General features: G+C 42.8%; 1 protein-coding gene across 2 annotated transcripts in view; it reads left to right on the plus strand.

Annotated features, from left to right (window-relative positions):
* LOC136586956 (mycocerosic acid synthase-like polyketide synthase) overlaps nt 1–25,553 on the plus strand; it is a 121,451-nt gene that overhangs the window by 78,865 nt on the left and 17,033 nt on the right. For both annotated transcript variants that reach the window (XM_066585315.1, XM_066585316.1), the window contains 4 exons: nt 1,065–1,218; nt 2,165–2,325; nt 2,893–3,096; nt 10,939–11,120. In XM_066585315.1, coding sequence (XP_066441412.1) covers nt 1,065–1,218; nt 2,165–2,325; nt 2,893–3,096; nt 10,939–11,120 — 701 coding nt within the window. The remainder of the gene's footprint in view (nt 1–1,064; nt 1,219–2,164; nt 2,326–2,892; nt 3,097–10,938; nt 11,121–25,553) is intronic.

Raw genomic sequence — 25,553 nt, forward strand, 5'->3', positions numbered from 1 at the left:
TCAAAAGTTGGCTCTGTCACTAAGGCGCAAAGAGGCTTCGTCCCTAAGGGGTTATACCAAAAGACAATTTTAAAAGTCTATGAGGAAATAGGGGTGACACAAGAAGTGGCAGTGTTTGTTCTGTACAATGATTGTTCATCTCTTATATAAATAGAGTAATATATATATTATAGAGCTGTATGAGCCAGCCACTAACTGCTCCTATGAGTACATACAGATATGAGATGCATTAGGGCATATGCGGCGTGGGGAATATAGTGGGATGAAGGGGGTCGAGTTCTGAGGGGGAGTACAGAAGCGGGGAAAATGAAGAGTTAGATTAGGGAATGTGCTAGGGCTCCCTAAAAAGATGCATTTAGGGCACGCCTAATACTGTGGACATTGGGAACTAATCTAATTGGGGTAACGCAGTCTGGAGATTTTGTGCAGCTGGGGTGTGGGAGTTATAGATTAAAGAGGAACTAAGTGTATGGTCATTAGCAGTAAGTCATGGGATTTTGAGTGTCATTTTAAAGGTACCTACACATCGCTTTTGTGAATTTCCAATTCTATTGCGGATCGGAAGTGTTTCCCATTGATTTCAAAGGAAAACCTTGCATACACATCAAACGGTATGCGAAAGCTATGCAATGTATTTAAGGTCGCATTGAAATTAATGGGTAATGTGTTCCGAAGAACGCAAATAGATAGAACAGGGCCATAATATTTTCCTTCACCGTGATGCGTTGAGGGAAAACATCGCTCATGTATATGACTCCATTCAAAAGAATAGAGTTCATATTCGCACGGATTTGGTGCGTCTCGCAATGCACTAAACTTCCGCGAGATTCTTGGCCCTGTGAAACCAGCCATACTTGGGTAAAATCTCTTTCAGGGTTCCACAACTATCCTGTGCCGGTGCTTACACAGTGCCCAGATACACAGCCCAGAGAAATAGTAATCCAGTGTCCAGATACAATTCCAACCAAATCATGTCTTTACTGCAGATCTGATAGATTTATCTCTTTCTATTACTCTATCTACCACCGTTCAAGGATATCTAATGTCATATTTCTACTGTACAGGTGAGGGAATCGACAACTTTTGGAAAGTTCTTGTTGAGGGGAAAAACTGCACCACTGAGATACCAGAAGAAAGATTTAACATCAAACACTGGTATGATTCTGATTCTAATGAGCCAGGAAAAATATGTACCAAGCGAGCTGCATTTGTGGAGGGGTAAGTACATTATGTCACTTTACCGATGTTACATTTTTCAATATACACTTTTTGTAAAAACAATTTTGCTTCTAGAAGAAGTTGTTGTTTTGCTGCAGAACCCGTCCTGTGGCTCCATCTCAGGTATATCTGTAAATGAGGAGAGTTGTGGTGTGATTAGATGAACAGTTTTGTCACCCAAGGCCCTAAAAATGGCTCTTTTCTTGTACAATAAGAGGCTCTTGGTGGCTCCTTGTGTGTAGTGACCTCTTCTTCCACTTGTGTAGAGCCTGTTGGCCACTAGACACCCCTACAATGCAGAGAAGAGATTTCACCCCGTTACTAGAGTCTGAGAGGGGCGCATTGTTGGGGTGTGAAAAGCTGAATGGTCTTATCAATGAATTTTCCCCCACCGGACTGTTCTGACCAGACTGTTAGGAGGTGTTGGGACCAGTGGATAGGGGCACACAAGGTGACCCGGCTCAGGACCCCCCGACAGACCATCAGTTAAGAGGAGCATCTGACCAGACTGTTAGGAGGTGTTGGGACCAGTGGATGTGTGACGGCACACAGCGTGACCAAGCTCAGGACCCCCCAACAGACCATCAGTAGAGAGGAGTGTCTGACCAGACAGTTAGGAGGTGTTGGGACCAGTGGATGGGGGCACACAAGTTGACCGGACACAGGATGCCCCCTACAGACCACCAGTAGAAAGGAGCATCTGACCAGACTGTTAGGAGGTGTTAGGACCAATGGATGTGTGGGGCGCACACTCAAGGAGACCTCGGGATGAGCACCTCATTCCTGCCTTTGCTGTGGGTGCAGTCAGGTCTATTTTAGTCACTGACCACTTTCCAAAACTTCCAGTTGTAATTAAATTAATGATATTTTGATAAACATTTAGAGCTTAAATATACTTTAATATCTAATCGCTGAATGCATTTTAATATTTCAATCATTTTTGTAGAATTAATGACTTTGACCATAAACTTTTTGGAATCCGCAAATTTGAAACTGAGAATATGGATCCGCAGCAAAAACTACTGCTTGAATGTACATACAGAGCCCTGGAAGATGGCGGCTGCCCTACAGAAAGCATCAGTGGAAGTGAAACTGGAGTATTTATAGGTGAGGTTATTAAGATACTAGAATGGAAACATTTAGGGCCCCATGTAGCGGATGCTGTAAAGTTAGAGTATGATGAGTTACGTTTAGTTCACTTAAACCTGGAGAGTTTTAGATCTTGTGGCTGTAATATGAAAGCTAAGAAGTGGCCACGTTACAGCCGTCTGAATGAGGCCTAAGACTATAATGCTCACATTTGAAAAGGGTTGAGCCAAGATGCACAATCCTTTGAGAACACAAGGTTTGGGATGATCAGTTTATCACCATGAATGCCGCTCTTGTCACTCCCGGCAAACAGTTTATGGTACTTGGGGATGCTGCGGCTGGCTTGGTATCTCGTCTGTAGAGTTGCAGGATAGTCCTGCACATGAATAGGTGGCAGAGGGTTAATTTTGCTACATGTATAGTTATCCATGCTAGTTATCTACCACTGGAAACAAAGTTTGGGGTCCGGGTTCCATGGGCTGGGTGTAAACTTGTATCTTTTGGTTTGATGATTCTGGTATATTACAAATGATGCTGTACGTAATCTATAGGAGCTACTAGTTCAATCTATATTTCATTTTACAGGTATCATGAACAGAGATGCATACAGCCTTTACAATAACTGCGCTGATAACATTAATCATTTAAATGGAGTTGGTACAGCCTTATGTATGGCCGCCAACAGGATATCGTATTGCTTCAACCTGACTGGCCCTTCTCTGACCATCGACACCGGTTGTTCTTCCTTTCTTGTTGCTTTACATTACGCCTGCCAATCCATCCAACAAGGTATATACATCACAAGTATAACATAAGAATATCCTCATATACTGTACTGCAGTAATCCCCAACCAAAGGCTCGGTAGCCCCACGTGGCTTGTGTCCCCATGCTGCTTGGCTATGTGAGACTTAAGTCATAACCATATACACCAACAATTTACTGTACTTTATTACTGACATTCTAATCCGCAAACACTTTGTTTCATATAATACTAGTGACTAATTTTGAGTAGTAAATGTTAGAAATTCATGATTTATTGTATCTCCATATTTAATACACTGGGGAACACAATTTTTGGTGACTGAGATGTAAGAACTTTTTTTGGGTATTTTGGGGTTATAGATTCTGAAAATGATATTACATTTTCTCTATCGGGTCTGCTTATCAAGATATGAAATATGTCCATATAAGTGTATAAATGTACACATATTGTATTATACATGTCAACAAAATTATTCACTTTCGTTCGTTTTACCAAGTTTTTTGTAACTGATAAGCACATAGGTGGCTCATAGTACCTTTAGTGCGCTGAATTCAAATATATCTGTTTATTTATGCTATGTAAGCTTTTCCAATTATGGGGAATAATGTAATCCAATTGCCGTTGTATTGTATGTTTTGGAAATCTGCCTATACAATAAATCCAGTCGGCTCACCATTGACCTGCTTAGTAAAAAGAACAACAAAAGCGATTGCACAACTATTTCTCAATCGCTGTTACACACCGCATGCTGAATGAACACTATAAGGGTAGGTTTATGTAACATATAGGGTATGTTTCTAGGTGGCGCAAATGCTGCGGATCATCCACCAGTAAGTTGTAATTAATGAACTGTGTTTTTACAGGTCATTAGTTAGATGAAATAAAAATCAAAATCATAAAACAAAAATAGATGCTTAGTATCGCTGCATCCGTAAAAGCCCAATCTATCAAAGTAATGCATTATTTACCCTGCATGGTGAACGTCGCATTAAAAAGAAATTAAAAATGCCAGAAATAGTCATTCTGTCTCCAAGAAAAAAATTCAATAAAAAGCAATCAAAAAGTTGTATGTAGAGATGAGCGAGCATAATCGTCCGAGCATAAGGGTGTTCGAGATGCTCGTTACTCGAGACGAGCACCACGTGGTACTCGAATCAATTCCATTTCCTTCCCTGCATGTTTAGCGCCTTTTTCTGCACTGCAGAGGGTACCCATGCTGCTTGCCTCTCATCTGTTCAGCGTGTATGGGCTGTGGAGGAGGATCCTGAAAGTGATCTTCCTAGTGAGGACAGCGGTGTGTTGCATACTGGTACCCTGGCACACATGGCTAACTTCATGTTAGGCTGCCTTTCTCGTGACCTTCGCGTTGGACACCTTCTGGCCAACACGGATTACTGGGTGTACACACTGCTTGACCCACGGTATAAGGAGAACCTTTCCACTTTCATTCCCGAAGAGGAAAGGGGTTTGAGAGTGATGCAATACCACAGGGCCCTGGTGGACAAACTGATGGTAAACTTCCCATCTGACAAGCGCTAGCGGCAGAAGTCAAAGTTCCGAGGGCCAAGTAGCAGGGGAGGCGCGGACATCAGGCAGCATGTTCAGCGCAGGCAGGAGAACACTCTCCAAGGCCTTTGCCAGCTGTATGGCTCCCCAGCGTCACCACTCCCCAGTCAAGGCTGAGTCGGAGGGAGCACTGTAAAAAGATGGTGAGGGAGTACGTAGCCGATCGTACCACCATCCTCCGTGATGCCTCTGCTCCGTACAACTATTGGGTGTCAAAGCTGGACACGTGGCATGAACTTGAGCTGTATGACCTGGAGGTGCTGGCTTGCCCTGCCGCTAGCGTCTTGTCAGAGAGGGTGTTTAGTGCAGCTGGGGGAATCATCACGGATAAGCATACCCGCCTGTCAACTGCCAGTGCCAAAATGCTTACACTCATAAAGATGAACAAAGCCTGGATTTCTCCAGACTTCTCTTCTCCACCGGCGGAGAGCAGCTGAACCTAAAGATTCTTTTCACTGCCACCGCTCTCTTCTGTATCACCGGGAAAACGGGGCATTTAGCTTTGTCAATCTGTATCTGACATTAGTCCTCCCCCTGCTACTCCTCCTCCAGAAATAACATGTAATCGTGCTGAACGGCCAATTTTTCTGCGGCCCAAAAGGCTCATCTACATCTACCAATGTTTTTTACAATTTTTCAAAATTTTAAAAGTATTGATACTTTAACATGAACCAATTTTTTCAACAGGGCTGCCGACAGGCTCTGTTACAAATTAAGCGACAGTGAGCTGTATCTTTCAAAAATATTTATGGGTTTCACCTGCCCTCTCGGTTGATAAATTTTTCACTACACTTGTACTCTTGGTACACGTAATTTTACTGGGGTCTGCCTGCCTATACTTCTGCTACATGAAAGTTACAGGGGTCTGCCTCAACTGCTGCCACTGAAATGTTACAGGGGTCTGCCTGTATTGCTGCTACAAGGATGCTACTGGGGTCTGCCAATACTGTTGCTACAAGAATGTTACAGGGGTCTGCCTATACTTCTGCCACGTAAATGTTACAGGGGGTCTGCCCAAACGTCTGCCACGTAAATGTTACAGGGGTTTGCCTGTACTGCTGCTACTCAAATGTTACTGGGGTCTGCCAATACTGCTGCTACAGAAATGTTACTGGGGTCTGCCTATACTGCTGCTAAACAAATGGTACTGGGGTCTGCCTATGCTGCTACTACATAAATGTTACAGGGGTCTGCTTATACTGCTGCGACAGAAATGTTACTGGGGTCTGCCTATACTGCTGCCACAAGGATGTTACTGGGGTCTGCCTATACTGCTGCCATGTAAATGTTACAAGGGTCTGCCTATATTGCTGCTACAAGAATGTTACTGGGGTCTGCCTATACTGCTGCTACAAGAATGTTACAGGAGTCGGCGTATACTGCTGCCATTTAAATGTTACAGGGGTCTGCCTACACTTATGCCACGTAAATGTTACAGGGGTCTGCCTAAACTGCTGCTACAAGAATGTGACTGGGGTCTGCCTATACTGATGCTACAAGAATGTGACTGGGGTCTGCCTATACTTCTGCCACTTAAATGTTACAGGGGTCTGCCTATACTGCTGCTACAAGAATGTTACAGGGGTCTGCCTATATGTCTGCTACGTAAATGTTTTAGGGGTCTGCCTATACTGCTGCCAGTAGAATGTTACTGGGGTCTGCCAGTACTGCTGCCACATAAATGTTACAGGGGTTTGCCTATACTGCTGCCACAAGGATGTTACTAGGGTCTGCCTATACATCTGCCACGTAAATGTTACAGGGGTCTGCCTATAGTGCTGCTACAAGAATGTTACTGGGGTCTGCCAATAATGCTGCTACGAGTATGTTATAGGGGTCTGCCTATACTGCTGCCACTAAAATGTTACAGGGGTCTGCCTATACGTCTGCCACTAAAATGTTACAGGGGTCTGCTCATACTGCTGCTACAAGAATGTTACTGGGGTCTGCTAATACTGCTGCTACAAGAATGTTATTGGGGTCTGCCTATATGTGTGCTACGTAAATGTTTTAGGGGTCTGCCTATACTGCTGCCAGAAGAATGTTACTGGGGTCTGCCAGTACTGCTGCCACATAAATGTTACAGGGGTTTGCCTATACGTCTGCCACTAAAATGATACAGGGGTCTGCTCATACTGCTGCTACAAGAATGTTACTGGGGTCTGCCAATACTGCTGCTACAAGAATGTTATTGGGGTCTGCCTATACTTCTGCCACGTAAATGTTACAGGGGTCTGCCTATACTGCTGCCACGTAAATGTTACAGGGGTCTGCCTATACTTCTGCCACAAGGATGTTACAAGGGTCGGCCTATACTTCTGCCACAAGGATGTTACATAGACTGCAGCATGTAAAGGGTTAACACAGCAGAGATCTCTGCTGTAAGAGCTATATCCTAGCTGTCCTCTCACAGCCAAGCACCAAGCTCTCCCTGCCACAGAGACCATCGGCTTGCTTCTGACAAGCCGATGGTCTCTATGGCAACCTGTAAACAAAGCAGGAGATTGCCGGCAGATCGGCAATATGTTCTGCTGGTTTTTCAAAGCTCTTGCTTTGTTCTCTGTGGGTCTGTGCAGGCAGAGCACACTGACACAGCTTGTGGCATTGTGCTCTGCAGCTCCCGTAGTGATACATAGCCCGGAAATCTTCCAGGCTATGTTGCTATGAGCAGTGGAGCTCGTCCCGGAAAATTTCCGGGCGTGCCACTCAAGGGGTTAAATGTTACTGGGGTCTGCCTATACTTCTGCCACGTAAATGTTACAAGGGTCTGCCTATACTACTGTCACATAAATGTTTCAGGGGTCTGCCTATACTGCAGCCACAAGGATGTTACTGCGGTCTGACTATACTTCTGCCACGTAAATGTTACAGTGGTCTGCCTATACTTCTGCCACGTAAATGTTACAGGGGTCTGCCTATACTGCTGCCACAAGGATGTTACTTGTGTCTGCCTATACTTCTACCACGTGGATGTTACAGGGGTCTGCCAATACTGCTGCTACAATAATATTACTGGGGTTGCAGTACTGCTGCTACAAAAATGTTACAGGGGTCTGCCTATACTGCTGCCACTTAAATGTTACAGGGGTCTGGCTATACTTCTGCTACGTAAATGTTACAGCGGTCTGTCAATACTGCTGCTACAGAAATGTTAATGGGGTCTGCCTATGCTTTTGCTACATAAATGTTACAGGAGACTGCTTATACTGCTGAGACAGAAATGTTACTGGAGTCTGCCTATACTGCTGCCACAAGGATGTTACAGGGGTCTGCCTATACTTCTGCCACTTAAATGTTACAGGGGTCTGCCTATACTTTTGCCATGTAAATGTTATAGGGGTCTGCCTATACTTCTGCCACTTAAATGTTACAGGAGTCTGCCTATACTTTTGCCATGTAAATGTTACAGGGGTCTGCCTATACTTCTGCCACGTAAATGTTACAGGGGTTTGCCTATACTTCTGCCACAAGGATGTTACTGGGGTCTGCCTATACTTCTGCAAAGTAAATGTTTTAGGGGTCTGCCTATACTGCTGCCAGAAGAATGTTACTGGGGTCTGCCAGTACTGCTGCCACAAGAATGTTACTGGGCTCTTCCTATACTGCTGCTTCATGAATGTTACTGGGGTCTGCCAGTACTGCTGCTAGAAGATTGTTACAGGGGTCTGCCTATACTTCTGCCTCGTAAATGTTACTGGGGTCTGCCCAAATTTCTGCCACGTAAATTATTACACGGGTCTGCCTATACTGCTGCTACAAGAATGTTACTGGGGTCTGCCAATACTGCTGCTACAAGAATGTTACAGGAGTCGGCCTATACTGCTGCCACTGAAATATTACAGGGGTCGGCCAATACTGCTGCTACAAGAATGTTACAGTGGTCTGCCTATACTGCTGCCACTTAAATGTTTCAGGGGCCTGCCTTTACTTCTGCCACGTAAATGTTACAGGGGTCTGCCCAAACCTCTGCCACGTAAATGTTACACGGGTTTTGCCTATACTGCTGCTACAAAAATGTTACTGAGGTCTGCCTATACTGCTGCTACAGAAATGTTACTGGGGTTTGCCTATGCTTCTGCTACATTAATGTTACAGGGGTCTGCTTATATTGCTGCGACAGAAATGTTACAGGGGTCTGCCTATACTGCTGCCACAAGGATGTTACTGGGGTCTGCCTATACTGCTGCTACATGAATGTTACTGGGGTCTGCCTTTACTTCTACCACGTAAATGTTACTGGGGTCTGCCCGAACTTCTGCCACTAAAATGTTACAGGGGTCTGCCTATACTGCTGCTACTGAAATGTTACAGGGGTTTGCCAGTACTGCTGCTACAGAAATGTTACTGGGGTATGCCTATGCTTCTGCTACATAAATGTTACAGGGGTCTACTTATACTCCTGAAACAGAAATGTTAGTGGGGTCTGCCTATACTACAGCCACAAGGATGTTACTTGGGTCTGCCTATACTGCTGCGACAAGAATGTGACTGGGGTCTGCCTATGCTTTAGCCATGTAAATGTTACAGGGGTCTGCCTATACTACTGCTACAAGAATGTTACTGGGGTCTGCCTATACTGCTGCCAGTTAAATGTTACAGGGGTCTGCCTATACTGCTGCCAGTTAAATGTTACAGGGGTCTGCTTATACTGCTGCCAGTAAAATGTTACAGGGGTCTGCCTATACTTTTGCCACAAAATGTTACAGGGGTCTGCCTATACTTCTGCCACATAAATGTTACAGGGATCTGCCTATACGTCTGCCACTAAAATGTTACAGGGGTCTGCCTATGTTGCTGCTACAAGAATGTTACAGGGGTCTGCCTATACTTCTGCCACGTAAATGTTACAAGGGTCTGCCTATACTTCTGTCACGTTAATGTTACAGGGGTCTGCCTATACTGCAGCCACAAGGATGTTACTGCGATCTGCCCATACTTCTGCCACGTAAATGTTACAGTGGTCTGCCTGTACTTCTGCCACGTAAATGTTACAGGGGGTCTGCCTATACTGCTGCCACAAGGATGTTACTGGTGTCTGTCTATATTTCTACCACGTAGATGTTGCAGGGGTCTGCCAATAGCATGTTTTAATTATTGCTGCTACAATAATGTTACTGTGGTTGCAATACTGCTGCTACAAAAATGTTACAGGGGTCTGCCTATACTGCTGCCACGTAAATGTTATACGGGTCTGCCCAAACTTCTGCCATGTAAAAGTTACAGGTGTCTGCCTATACTGCTGCTAGAAAAATGGAACTGCGGTCTGCCTATGCTTCTGCTACATAAATGTTACAGGGGTCTGTGTATACTATCAGTATACTAAGTCTTCCCATCGCAGTGTTCTACCTATCTGGCCCCCAAAAAACACTGACTAACTAGGGCATGGATTGTGGGCCGAGGCCAACATGCATTTTCTCTAACGGTACCATAGCTATCCGGGACACTGCAATGGGGTTTCTTAATGTACCTTCTCTGGGTTACTGGCACCCACCCATGCTGTGGGTGTACACTGACTTCCCATGGTGCTGTTGTACCTGGTTGTGCGTTGGGTTGGGCAGCATGTAACCCCAGAGTAGAGGCTGCGTGTGTCCCGCAGGTCGTGATTGTTCTTGGTTGGAGGTAGTGTGGTGCTTAGCTAAGGTGTGCCTTGCTAATGAGGGTTTGTCCAAAGTAAAAATTGTTGGGGCGGGGGCACACTCTTGCCACTATTGTGGCTTAATAGTGAGACCAGGGAGCCTGAGATGCAGCCCTGCATGTTGCCCCTGGCCTGCCCTATCCGTTTTTGTGGCGTTTCCATCACTTTCTTAGGTTTTCATTTGTGAAAATCTGGAAAACCTAAGCGGAGCATCGGTCATATACAAAAATGCTTGAGTCGCCCATTGACTTCAATGGGGTTCGTTACTCGAAATGAACTCTTGACCATCGCGGGAAGTTCGACTCGAGCAACGAGCACCCGAGCATTTACTATGTATACTGACAGTTACTTTAGTGGGCCTCATTCACTGGCAAGGTGGTGAGGAAAACACTGGACTCATAATCTAGAAAGCCTCTGTGAGTCTGCTGTATTTTATTTTGGCTATTAACCAAGAGGCACAGTATCTTTGTCATTTGGTATAAAAACTAATCAGACCTGTCATTATAATATGCAGCCCTCGTACAGGACAACCTAACTACATAACAGATCTGCTTTAATATCAAAGAATAGTATATTTAATTCTAAGAATGAAAAGAATTACTGTATTTCTGGCTTATGAACAGAAAAGTGCTTCTTGTTACAAAGACTGATACCGGTCATCAACAGGTGATTGTGATATGGCGATCTGTGGAGCAGCCAATTGCATCATTGAACCTCTTATGTACGTTATGCTTAGCAAAGCAAATATGCTTTCTCCAGATGGGATATGTAAACCATTTTCCAACAAAGCTGATGGATATGGAAGAGGAGAAGGATGTGGTGTTGTTCTCTTAAAACCTCTAAAAAAGGTACGATGTCTTACATTCAGTAAAGTGAACAAGTTATTTTATTTTACGGAGTTACATCTTGTAATACAGATCTAGCAAAGTTTAGTTTGACACTTAATAAGTGAAATAACTGTGACACAGATATTTTACTCTTCCAATAGCTTTTCTTATGTAAACATTATTGTTGCAGCAAGTTATCAGCATTTGGTTACATTTTGCTACATTTATAACTACTCAAAAGTCATTTCATCTCAGCATGAACCTACGGACGAGATCCAAGTGTTCTGTGGAGCCAAATCATTTTGCCATCCAGTAGATAGCCTTGTGTGAAGGCAAACAGAAGTGATGCCAGGACTTCTGAACATGTAGTACGGAGTAAGGCTGGGTGTACACAGGCGCATTTGCACGCATATTTGCACATATAAAATTGTGTGCGCAATACGCAGAAAATAGAACACATTAATTTTAATGGGTTGGTTTCAGGGGCTTAACTAAAGTCTCAGGGGCCTGGGTGCAAAAGTTCAGCTCGGGGCCCCCTTCCCCTGTACCCATACCTAAATCATGATGCATACAGCTGCAATATGAATTTCCATACATAATCTAGCCCCTTGGCGTAATCTTTCCAAACATGACTTATTTTCTGCACTACATGAAAATTTGTTTGTAGACCCTTAGGCCACTTTCTCACACATACACACACATACACCACTTTTTTCCATTATTAGCACAGCGTCCCGATAGATGGATATGAGAGAGAGTGAGAGAAATACAGACAATAGATATAAGATAGATGTTTGTTTAGAGATAGACAGACACAGATAGTTATGAGATAGAAAGAGAGAGAGAGGTATAAGAGAGATAGATATGAGACATAGATAAATTGATCAATGAGACAGATAGATATGAGATTGGAAGATAGATATGAGATAGATAGATAGATAGATAGATAGATAGATAGATAGATATGAGAGAAAGAGACAGATAGACATGAGATAGATATGAGAGAAAGAGACAAATAGATATGTGATAGATAAATTAGAGATACACAGACATAGATAGTTATGAGAGAATTGCATAGATATAGAATAATATGAGAGATAGATATGAGAGAGATAGATATGAGATATGAGGGAGAGCGAGATAGACATACAGATAGATATGAGACAGATAGACTTGAGACCGATAGACAGATTTGAGACAGATATGATATAGATATGAGAATGATATATATATAAAGAGAGAGAGAGAGACTGATAGATATGAGATAGATATGAGAGAGATACATAAATATTAAAGATAGACATGTGAGAGAAAGATAGATATGAGAGAGCTAGATAGACAGATCGATAGACATGAGGCAGAGACACATACATATAGATAGATTTTAAATATATATGATATAGATAGATAGGAGAATGGTCGATAGATAGATATCATATATATAGAGATAAGCTAGATGGATAGATAGATATGAGAGAAAAAGATTGATAGATAGATATGAGAGAAAGAGACAGATAGATATGAGATAGACATACATAGATATATATGAGAGATATGAGACATAAAAAGATGAATAGATATGAGACAGACAGATAGATATGAGATATAGTTATGAGAGATAGATGTGAGAGAGAAATAGATAGATATATATTAAAATGAGAGATAGATATGAGAAAGATAGAGAGATATAGTTAAAGAAATAGATAGATATAGATTTGAGAGATATGAGAGCGAGAGAAATATAGATAGCTATGATAGAGAGATATGAGAGATAGACAGATCGATAGATTTGACACAGAGAGACATGAGATAGAAATGTAGATAGAAATGGGACAGATAGGAGACAGACATGAGACAGATGCATATGAGACTGATAGGCAGACATATAGATATGAGATAGAGAGATATAGAACATAAATATGAGATATATAGATATGAGACAGCTAGACTTGAGACAGATAGACGGTTGGATTTGAGACAGATATGATATAGAAAGATAGGAGAATGATATGAGATAAAATAGATGGATGTGAGAGAAAGATAGATAGATATGAGATGGAGAGAATTGAGACGGAGATTAAATAGATAGATAAGAGAATGATAGATAGATAGATAGAGATAAAATAAATGGATGGATATGAGATAAAGATTTGAGACAGATATGAGATAGATAGATATGAGATAAAGAGATAAGAGACAGATAAATGGGAGACAGATATGAGAGATAGACTTGAGACATAAACAGACAGATTTGAGATAGATATGATATAGATAGATGACGAATAGATAGATGGATATGAGATTGATAAATTAGAGATGGTTATGAGAGATAGATAGATAGATAGATATGAGACAGATATTAGACAGACAGATAAATATGAGCTAGGAAGATAGATATGAGATAGTTATGAGTGAGATAGATGTGAGAGAGAAAAAGATAGATATAGATTAATATGAGAGATAGATATGAGAGAGAGAAATAAATATACATGGTAGAGAGAGAGAGATAAATATGAGGTAGATAGATAGATAGAGATATGAGAGAGCTAGATATGGGATGGATAGATACATATGAGAGATAGATAAATAGATATGTGGGAGAAAGATAGATATGAGAGAGCTAGATAGATATGAGGTAGATAGATAAAAAGGTAGATATAAGAGATAGACAGGCAGATCGATAGATAGATAGATATGAGAGAGATAGATAGTTAAATATATATGAGAGAGCTAGATAAATATAGATATGAGATAGATAGATATGTGAGAGCTAGCTAGATAGGAAGTAGATAAATAGATATGAGAGAGATCGGTAGATAAACAGATAGATGTGAGATAGAGGTAGATATGAGATAGATGGAGAGATAGACAGATTGCTAGATATGAGAGAGAAAAATAGATATAGATAGATACGAGAGAGATGGGTAGTTATGAGAGAGAGTTAGATAGATATTCCGATATAGATATGTGAGAGAAAGATAGATATGAGGTAGAAAGCTAGAGCTAGATATAGATATTAACAGGGAGGAGGAGGGAGGCAGTCACATGTGCTGCCCCTGCCTCCTGCTGAACGGAAGCTGCTTCGTCTGCCTGTGCTGCTGTCACATGGAGAAGTAGTGGTCCGGGCCCTGGGGTGTGTGTGTGTGTGTGTGTGTGTGTGTATATATACATATATAATGTGTGTGTGTGTGTATGTATATGTATATGTGTATATATATATATATATAATGTGTGTGTGTGTGTGTGTATATATATATATATATATATATATATATATATATATATATATCTTTCATATCTATTTATATTTTATCCCCTATCTATCTCCTATTTATCTATCTATCTATCTTTCTCATATCTAGATGTGAGATAGATAGATAGATATCTCTCTCATATCTATCTATCACATATCTATCTATCATCTCGTATCTATCTATCTATCTATCTATCTAGATATGAGCTATAATGAGATAGATAGGAAATATCTATCTCCTATCTATCAAGCTATTTCGTATCTATCTCATATTTATCTATCTCATATTTATCTGTCTCATATCTATCTGTCTCATATCTATCTGTCTCATATCTATCTGTCTCATATCTATCTGTCTCATATCTATCTGTCTCATATCTATCTGTCTCATATCTATCTGTCTCATATCTGTCTTGATACGAGATATAGATAGGGAGATGACTGATACATACAAAGATAGATAGGAGGTAGACATTTATGAGATAGGAGATAGATTGCCTATCTATATATTAGGGAGATAGATAGATATGAGATAGGAGATATGATAGAGATAGATTGCCTATCCCATAAATGTCTACCTCCTATCTATCTTTGTATGTATCTAGCCATCTATCTATGTAAAGCCGCCTGCAGACGGGCGGAAATTCCACGGCGAGATTTCCCGCGGAATTTCCGCATGTGGAAGCTGCCATAGGATTGCATTAGCAAACGCAATCCTAGGCAGACGGACGTGGTTTGGCCGCACAAAATCTCGCGCGGCAAACAAATCGCGGCACGCTCTATTTCTGTGCGGGGCTCGCAGATCCCCCACAGAAACGTCACTCCCTGGCCGCCAGCTCCGCTCTGCGCTTGCGCCGGCTGCCTGGCAGCGGGCACATGAAAGAGCTGGGGCCGTGAGAGCAGGTGAGTGACACGCTGCTCTCTGCATACGCTCGGGACACCATGATAATAGCAGTAAAAAGCGGTGTGTGTGAGAGTGGCCTGCAGGGCTAAAAAACACATTTTCATGTGCAGGAAATTTGTCATGTTTGGAAAGATTATGGGGCTAGATCATTTATGCAGCATGATTTAGGTATGGGTCATGTTTGGAAAGATTACGGGGCTAGATCATTTATGCAGCACGATTTAGGTATGGGTATGGGGGAGTGTGGAGTGGAGGTCCAGGGGGAGCCCTAGCTGAACTTTTGCACCCGGGCCCCTAAGCCTTTAGATACGCCCCTGGACATCATCATCCTACTTTGCTGCACTCTGTGCAGTGCTGAGCGTCTGCCTCCCTTCTCCTCTTCTCTGCTTCCTCTCTGGCTGGTCACACTTCCGGCCGAGTGATTAGTGAGGTGTGGCTGACAGTATGACTAGCCGGTTATGCACTGAATGTGGATTTGTGTATGGAGGAGGGTGGCCTTAGAGGCCCCTTAGTGTAGGGTTCCGGTCGCTATTGCGACCCCTGATGGTACGCCTATGGTTGGTTCATAGGCGTATTTTGTGTGCGCATTTTGGTTGCGCAAATAAAATAGCAGCAGAGTGCACACATTGAAAACATCACTCAAGTATATGACTCCCCTCTATTGACTTTGGTCTTGTGCAAATGTAAAAAAAAATCGTTTGTCCCAAAAATTGTGCACTATTTGTAAAGAAATGCTTGTGAATAAAAAAAAACAAAAAAAAAAAACTATAATTTTTCATTGACATAAGTATTTACACCTTGTAGTCAATACTTCCCTTCACAGATATAGATAAAAATTAATGACGTTTATTAAGTTATTTAAAAGGACATGGGTTTACACTAACAAGAACACACACACAAATGAAAAACAAGAACAAGGAGAAACCAAAGAATAGGACCCTGGTTTATAGTAAACTGGGAGATTCAGCTCTTTAATGATAGAGAGGTAAGTATATTTATCCCTTTTGGTGTATGATTGAATAACCTTGCAGGATTAGTGTGGACATAGCTTGTTGAGGAGTGGATGATATCCAGTACGTCAGATCTAGATACACCGTTCGTGTTGGGATATCCTCAAACCCAGTATGTATATGTCCTTAAATGATTGAGAAAGAAATATCAATCTAGACCTCTATTTGTATACTGGATCCCCAGTGGTGCCACATTAGTTTGAAGGTTGTTTTACCCGGGGTCTGGTTATGGTGCACTTAGATAGTATTGACCAGATCCCACAAAAACACACTCTTTAAATACCAAGATTGGCTCTGGCGTATGGTAGGTGGAAATTTACCGATTAACCGTTCGCCAAAAGGTAATGTAGTGGCGTCTAAAAAGTAGACTTATGCTCGGAGATAGGCTCGACGCGTTTCCCTATCCAATTTATTGGATAGTTCCTCAGGAGCAAAAGGTACGTATACCATCAATACATCTTTAGTCCTTTTACTGTGGACCATTCAAGACCAGGGTTGGTAAAAGAGAGAATTTCTCAAAAATAAATTGATTTTTTGATGAATTATGTCACCGATTTCTTGTTAAAAGAATGCCAAAAATTATATAGTATGCATTCCAACTCTTTCTCTTCTGGCTAGGTGTACCCCTCAAATATTCACATTGGCTGTTAAGCCGATCGGTTTTTTGGATATAACCGTCGGTCCCATCAGTCATTAAGTGAAAATAGACTAGAGCCAAGTAACCCTTGGTATATATCAGTGGTTCAGCAGGAAATTGTCCTAGTCTGAATTAACACCGATATGACCTTGGTTTTCTATATATCTGAATGCTCAGTCTTTTAATTAAGCTATTGAGAGGTTGCATAAGCAGGGCCCCCACAGGTTAGTGAATGGCACCTGTTTTATCGGTGATATGGCTATCTGTCAGTTTCTACATAGCCAAAATATCACTCGATAATAATACTGCAATGTTCAGAGGGCAGATAGCAGAGAAAAACCCAATTGGCAGTTACAGGGTTAACGCTCGGCAGAGCAGTTGCAGTTGTAATTACAAGCTCAGCAAAGCAATTGCAGAAAAAGCCTAGACAGGAGGACAGCACCACCCCTAGAGATTAGCCCCATCCACAGTCAGATGGGACCTGGGTAAGTGGTCCAAATAGGGAGAGCAAGAGATAATGCCTGCGGCTCTGGTGGTGAGCGGCCGGCTATAAGGTGGTGAAGCTAATGTCAGGGGTTTTAAAGGGATCACTCCTCCTCTAGAGGGGAGGAGGAAGGACTGGGTGGCCTATCAGAGCCTTAGGTGGGCGGTCCTATCTGCGCTTGTATACTTCTCAATATATGTATCTGTCAGATGTTCTTACTTATTGATTTTCCAACACTGTATTTTAGGGCAGGGTTACCGGCGACCGAAACCGCAGAATCGCTGCAGTCGATCGCCGCTACTGCCACCCGATCGCTATCCACGCTAACGGTGTTGTCGCTTCCGCGTTCCACCCTGGAACGCTCAGCATGATGCGTAAATTACGTCATCACGCTAATGGAACGCCTCTTGGTGTAGCGCGGTGACGTCGATAACGTGCCGCGTCACCGTGGGCGTGGTCGAAGCGGGACGTGTGAGGTGACAGCGCTCCAAGCTGGAACGCATTGCACGTAATACAGTAACGTCACCACGTTGAATGGATACCAGATAGGCAGCGCCGCAGCTACGTTACCAATGTGTTCCAAGCCGGAACGCATCACGTGTTGCGCCGGCTCCGTCACCATCGCTGACCTCAAACACTTGGAGAGCGCTATTGGTGACGAACAGCCTCATACAGTGGGCGGGGCAAGCTGGTCCAGGTGATGTATAGAAGCGGACCCATCGGTGGAATAACGCCAGCATACGTTATAGCTCATAGTAAGTTGTAGAGAGTATATATATAGAGGCGGAGTTTCTGATGTTGATCATAATCAGGCAATTTAGGCTATGAATACGGGATTACTATAGTATTGTTACTAAGTCTCCAGATATAAACCCTTTTTTTATGCATCATAATATAATATAATAGTTTCAGCACTAGCTTAGTCAGATGTAAATCCAATCAGATTACATTGATGCCTATTTGATATGTCAGAAGTCATAGATATAGGTGCCTAATATTTGAATATACATGGACAATGCCGTAGGGTAATACCTTACTATATCAATTTAAAGGTCCAGTAAGTAGTCATATTTTGAGGAATTAGGTAGTCAAAGCTTATAGAAAACAGTTGAAATTCAGAATTGCGTTGAGGCCGTCCGGTTTAACTGTGTTTAATCTAAAGATCCAACTGGCTTCCTTTTGCAGGAGTTTTTTATCAATATTCGCGCGTCTTGCATTGGTTCGTAAAAGTTCAATGCCTTGAAATTTTAAATCTTTTACTTCCCCATTATGGACATCGCGAAAATGATCTGCAAGTGGGGTCGATTCGCCTCGGCAAATGTTGCCCACGTGCCCCAGGATACGCCGCCGGAATTCTTGGATGGTCTTTCCGACGTAGTTCCTGGGGCACGGGCAGGATGCCATATAGATGATGTTACGTGTTTTACAATTTATAAAGTCACGGTTTTGATAAATCTTGCCTGTGCTTGCACTCGTGAATGTGTTACTCTTGAGAATAAATTTGCAAGCTACACAGTTATGACAGGGAAAGGTCCCGGATGGTTTCTGACTAGTAAGCCAGTTCTCCTTAGGCTCTGTTGTCAGATGACTCTTCACTAAATGATCCCTGATGTTGTGTCCTCTCCGGAATGTGATCATCGGATCAGATGGCAGAGTTTCTGTAAGATCCGGATCGTTTTTAATTATACTCCAATAATGTTGGAGTATTTGTCGCACTTTATATGTGTCAGTATCAAAGGTTCCAATTATCCTTGATATCGGAGTCTCATCTCTTGTTTTATGAACAAGCAGATCCCGTCTTGATTGTTGTTTTGCATATTCATATGCACTCTCGATGATATTACATGGGTAGTCCCTGTCCAGAAATCTTTGTCTTAGGCCCATGCTTTTCTGTTCAAACTCATGGTCATCAGAACAGTTACGTCTAACCCTCAAGAACTGTCCTTTTGGGATACCGCGTTTAAGGGCAAATGGGTGGTGACTATCCCATTTTAAAAGGCTATTCGTCGCTGTTGTCTTTCGATGAAGTGTGGAGGAGATAGTACCATCCTCTCTTTTAGATAACCATAGGTCTAAAAAGGCTACCGATTCCAAATTAATCTCTGCTGTCAGTTTCAGATTTAAGTCATTGATGTTAAGTGTATTTATGAAACTTTGAAGAGATGTTTCGGTGCCTGCCCATAGAATCAAGATATCATCTATAAAGCGTAGCCATAATATGATTTTGTCCGACCACTCATTGTTGGTATAGACGAACTTTTCCTCCCACCAGCCCAGGTAGAGATTGGCGTACGATGGGGCACATGAAGTCCCCATCGCCGTCCCCCTGGACTGGTGGAAGTACTTCGTATCGAAAAGAAAATAATTGTGGGTTAACACAAAGGACAAAAATTCCAGGACGTGATGACTATGTTGCGAGAATTGGAGACCCCTTTGTTCAAGAAAAAATTGAGTCGCTTGGATACCTCCTGTATGAGGGATGGAACTATAAAGAGAGGATTGAGTCCCTTATGTATTTTAGGAAGGGCATAGAAAGTCGCAATGGTCGGATGTTCTGGATAGATAAAGTCACATACTATCCTCTGACCCCACTTTACGCTATCAGTTGGAACTCAGAAATCTTTTACAAAAGGCTCTTGAAGCTAAATGCATTACTCAAAAAGAATGTGACTTTATCTATCCAGAACATCCGACCATTGCGACTTTCTATGCCCTTCCTAAAATACATAAGGGACTCAATCCTCTCCGTGGAAGACCTATAGTCTCCGGAGTGAATAATCTTACACAAAATTTAAGTGTCTATATAGATAAAATCTTGAGGCCGTTCGTCACTTCACTAAGGTCCCATGTACAAGATACTACAGATGTTCTCAAAATGCTGGAGGGAATCACTGTTGATCCAGATACTCTTCTCGTGACTCTCGACGTGGAATCTCTTTATAGTTCCATCCCTCATACAGGAGGTATCCAAGCGACTCAATTTTTTCTTGAACAAAGGGGTCTCCAATTCTCGCAACATAGTCATCACGTCCTGGAATTTTTGTCCTTTGTGTTAACCCACAATTATTTTCTTTTCGATACGAAGTACTTCCACCAGTCCAGGGGGACGGCGATAGGGACTTCATGTGCCCCATCGTACGCCAATCTCTACCTGGGCTGGTGGGAGGAAAAGTTCGTCTATACCAACAATGAGTGGTCGGACAAAATCATATTATGGCTACGCTTTATAGATGATATCTTGATTCTATGGGCAGGCACCGAAACATCTCTTCAAAGTTTCATAAATACACTTAACATCAATGACTTAAATCTGAAACTGACAGCAGAGATTAATTTGGAATCGGTAGCCTTTTTAGACCTATGGTTATCTAAAAGAGAGGATGGTACTATCTCCTCCACACTTCATCGAAAGACAACAGCGACGAATAGCCTTTTTAAATGGGATAGTCACCACCCATTTGCCCTTAAACGCGGTATCCCAAAAGGACAGTTCTTGAGGGTTAGACGTAACTGTTCTGATGACCATGAGTTTGAACAGAAAAGCATGGGCCTAAGACAAAGATTTCTGGACAGGGACTACCCATGTAATATCATCGAGAGTGCATATGAATATGCAAAACAACAATCAAGACGGGATCTGCTTGTTCATAAAACAAGAGATGAGACTCCGATATCAAGGATAATTGGAACCTTTGATACTGACACATATAAAGTGCGACAAATACTCCAACATTATTGGAGTATAATTAAAAACGATCCGGATCTTACAGAAACTCTGCCATCTGATCCGATGATCACATTCCGGAGAGGACACAACATCAGGGATCATTTAGTGAAGAGTCATCTGACAACAGAGCCTAAGGAGAACTGGCTTACTAGTCAGAAACCATCCGGGACCTTTCCCTGTCATAACTGTGTAGCTTGCAAATTTATTCTCAAGAGTAACACATTCACGAGTGCAAGCACAGGCAAGATTTATCAAAACCGTGACTTTATAAATTGTAAAACACGTAACATCATCTATATGGCATCCTGCCCGTGCCCCAGGAACTACGTCGGAAAGACCATCCAAGAATTCCGGCGGCGTATCCTGGGGCACGTGGGCAACATTTGCCGAGGCGAATCGACCCCACTTGCAGATCATTTTCGCGATGTCCATAATGGGGAAGTAAAAGATTTAAAATTTCAAGGCATTGAACTTTTACGAACCAATGCAAGACGCGGGAATATTGATAAAAAACTCCTGCAAAAGGAAGCCAGTTGGATCTTTAGATTAAACACAGTTAAACCGGACGGCCTCAACGCAATTCTGAATTTCAACTGTTTTCTATAAGCTTTGACTACCTAATTCCTCAAAATATGACTACTTACTGGACCTTTAAATTGATATAGTAAGGTATTACCCTACGGCATTGTCCATGTATATTCAAATATTAGGCACCTATATCTATGACTTCTGACATATCAAATAGGCATCAATGTAATCTGATTGGATTTACATCTGACTAAGCTAGTGCTGAAACTATTATATTATATTATGATGCATAAAAAAAGGGTTTATATCTGGAGACTTAGTAACAATACTATAGTAATCCCGTATTCATAGCCTACATTGCCTGATTATGATCAACATCAGAAACTCCGCCTCTATATATATACTCTCTACAACTTACTATGAGCTATAACGTATGCTGGCGTTATTCCACCGATGGGTCCGCTTCTATACATCACCTGGACCAGCTTGCCCCGCCCACTGTATGAGGCTGTTCGTCACCAATAGCGCTCTCCAAGTGTTTGAGGTCAGCGATGGTGACGGAGCCGGCGCAACACGTGATGCGTTCCGGCTTGGAACGCATTGGTAACGTAGCTGCGGCGCTGCCTATCTGGTATCCATTCAACGTGGTGACGTTACTGTATTACGTGCAATGCGTTCCAGCTTGGAGCGCTGTCACCTCACACGTCCGGCTTCGACCACGCCCACGGTGACGCGGCACGTTATCGACGTCACCGCGCTACACCAAGAGGCGTTCCATTAGCGTGATGACGTAATTTACGCATCATGCTGAGCGTTCCAGGGTGGAACGCGGAAGCGACAACACCGTTAGCGTGGATAGCGATCGGGTGGCAGTAGCGGCGATCGACTGCAGCGATTCTGCGGTTTCGGTCGCCGGTAACCCTGCCCTAAAATACAGTGTTGGAAAATCAATAAGTAAGAACATCTGACAGATACATATATTGAGAAGTATACAAGCGCGGATAGGACCGCCCACCTAAGGCTCTGATAGGCCACCCAGTCCTTCCTCCTCCCCTCTAGAGGAGGAGTGATCCCTTTAAAACCCCTGACATTAGCTTCACCACCTTATAGCCGGCCGCTCACCACCAGAGCCGCAGGCATTATCTCTTGCTCTCCCTATTTGGACCACTTACCCAGGTCCCATCTGACTGTGGATGGGGCTAATCTCTAGAGGTGGTGCTGTCCTCCTGTCTAGGCTTTTTCTGCAATTGCTTTGCTGAGCTTGTAATTACAACTGCAACTGCTCTGCCGAGCGTTAACCCTGTAACTGCCAATTGGGTTTTTCTCTGCTATCTGCCCTCTGAACATTGCAGTATTATTATCGAGTGATATTTTGGCTATGTAGAAACTGACAGATAGCCATATCACCGATAAAACAGGTGCCATTCACTAACCTGTGGGGGCCCTGCTTATGCAACCTCTCAATAGCTTAATTAAAAGACTGAGCATTCAGATATATAGAAAACCAAGGTCATATCGGTGTTAATTCAGACTAGGACAATTTCCTGCTGAACCACTGATATATACCAAGGGTTACTTGGCTCTAGTCTATTTTCACTTAATGACTGATGGGACCGACGGTTATATCCAAAAAACCGATCGGCTTAACAGCCAATGTGAATATTTGAGGGGTACACCTAGCCAGAAGAGAAAGAGTTGGAATGCATACTATATAATTTTTGGCATTCTTTTAACAAGAAATCGGTGACATAATTCATCAAAAAATCAATTTATTTTTGAGAAATTCTCTCTTTTACCAACCCTGGTCTTGAATGGTCCACAGTAAAAGGACTAAAGATGTATTGATGGTATACGTACCTTTTGCTCCTGAGGAACTATCCAATAAATTGGATAGGGAAACGCGTCGAGCCTATCTCCGAGCATAAGTCTACTTTTTAGACGCCACTACATTACCTTTTGGCGAACGGTTAATCGGTAAATTTCCACCTACCATACGCCAGAGCCAATCTTGGTATTTAAAGAGTGTGTTTTTGTGGGATCTGGTCAATACTATCTAAGTGCACCATAACCAGACCCCGGGTAAAACAACCTTCAAACTAATGTGGCACCACTGGGGATCCAGTATACAAATAGAGGTCTAGATTGATATTTCTTTCTCAATCATTTAAGGACATATACATACTGGGTTTGAGGATATCCCAACACGAACGGTGTATCTAGATCTGACGTACTGGATATCATCCACTCCTCAACAAGCTATGTCCACACTAATCCCGCAAGGTTATTCAATCATACACCAAAAGGGATAAATATACTTACCTCTCTATCATTAAAGAGCTGAATCTCCCAGTTTACTATAAACCAGGGTCCTATTCTTTGGTTTCTCCTTGTTCTTGTTTTTCATTTGTGTGTGTGTTCTTGTTAGTGTAAACCCATGTCCTTTTAAATAACTTAATAAACGTCATTAATTTTTATCTATATCTGTGAAGGGTTTCAAAATTCATATATAGATTTCTATACCACTGTGATTTCTTGTAGTCAATACTTGGTTGAAACACCTTTTGTAGTGATTACAGTCTTCAGTTTTCTTGGGTGTGATACCTCAAGGTTTGCACACCTGAATTAGGGGATTTTCTGCTATTCTTCTCTGCAGATTCTCTCAAGCTCTGTCAGATTGGATGGGGGCCATCTCTGGACAGCCATTTTCAGGTCTCCCTAGAGATGCTTGTTTGGATTCAAGTCAGGGACCTGTCAGGGCCACTCAAGGAAGAGTCATAGTTGTTCCTTAGAGATGAGCGAGCACCAAAATGCACGGGTACTCGTTACTCGAGTTGAATGTTTCGCGATGCTCGAGAGCTCGTTTAGAGTAATGAACCCCATTGAAGTCAATGGGCAACTCGAGCATTTTTGTATATGGCTGATGCTCCGCGTAGGTCTTCACTTGTGAAACTCTGGAAAACATCCGAACGTCATGGAAACACCACAGAAACGGATAGGGAAGGGCAGGGGCAGCATGCATGGCTGCATCTCAGGCTCCCAGGTCCCACTATTAAGCCACAATAGGGCTAGAGTCTGCCCCGCCCCCCCCCCCCAACAATTTTTACTTTGGACAAACCCTCATTAGCAAGGGACACCTTAGCTAAGCACCACACTACCTGCAACCAAGGACAATCACTGCCTGTGGGTCACACTGCTGCCTCTTCTCTTGGGTTACATGCTGCCCAACCCCCCGCACAACCCTGCGTCCAGCGCGCACACAAAAGTTTCTCTGCGCAGCCTTCAGCTGCCCTCATGCCACACGCTCGCTTCATAGCCACACCACCCTCATGTCTATTTATAAGTGCGTCTGCGATGAGGAGGAACCGGAGGCACACACTGCAGATGGTTGGCAGGGCCAGGCAGCGACCCTCCTTGAAAGGGGTGGGGGTCGATAGCCCACAATGCTGTTGAGAATCGATGATAAATTGACGTACGATCATCATTCCAGTCCCGTGCCACCTCCGTCACAAAATTGTCAGGAGCCGCAAACATGGGCATAAAGGGGACTCTGGTGCCAGCCCAGCACTTCTACACATCTCCACAATGCAGCAATACACTGTGTGGGAAGTATGTGAGCGGGCCCTTGGTCAGGCTCGGTCCCACACCTTGTGTGGCCCAAGGTGCCTAGAGTGACATAGCAATGGGGAATCCATGTGTCCACACACTACTTATTCTGTTTGGGTGCCAGATACCTCATCGACAACGCAAGGGGAAAGCCATCTGCACTCTGCAGCCTACCCAAGTCAGTCAGTGTCTTTGTGCCAGACAGGTTAAACACCACTATGGGAAGTCTGTGTGCACCCATAGCATAGGTGAGGCCTAGGCAACCCAAGACATGAACCATTAAGAAATCAGTGTGTCCAAACATGGCA

Source organism: Eleutherodactylus coqui, chromosome 12 (assembly GCF_035609145.1).
Source record: "Eleutherodactylus coqui strain aEleCoq1 chromosome 12, aEleCoq1.hap1, whole genome shotgun sequence".
NCBI lineage: Eukaryota > Metazoa > Chordata > Amphibia > Anura > Eleutherodactylidae > Eleutherodactylus > Eleutherodactylus coqui.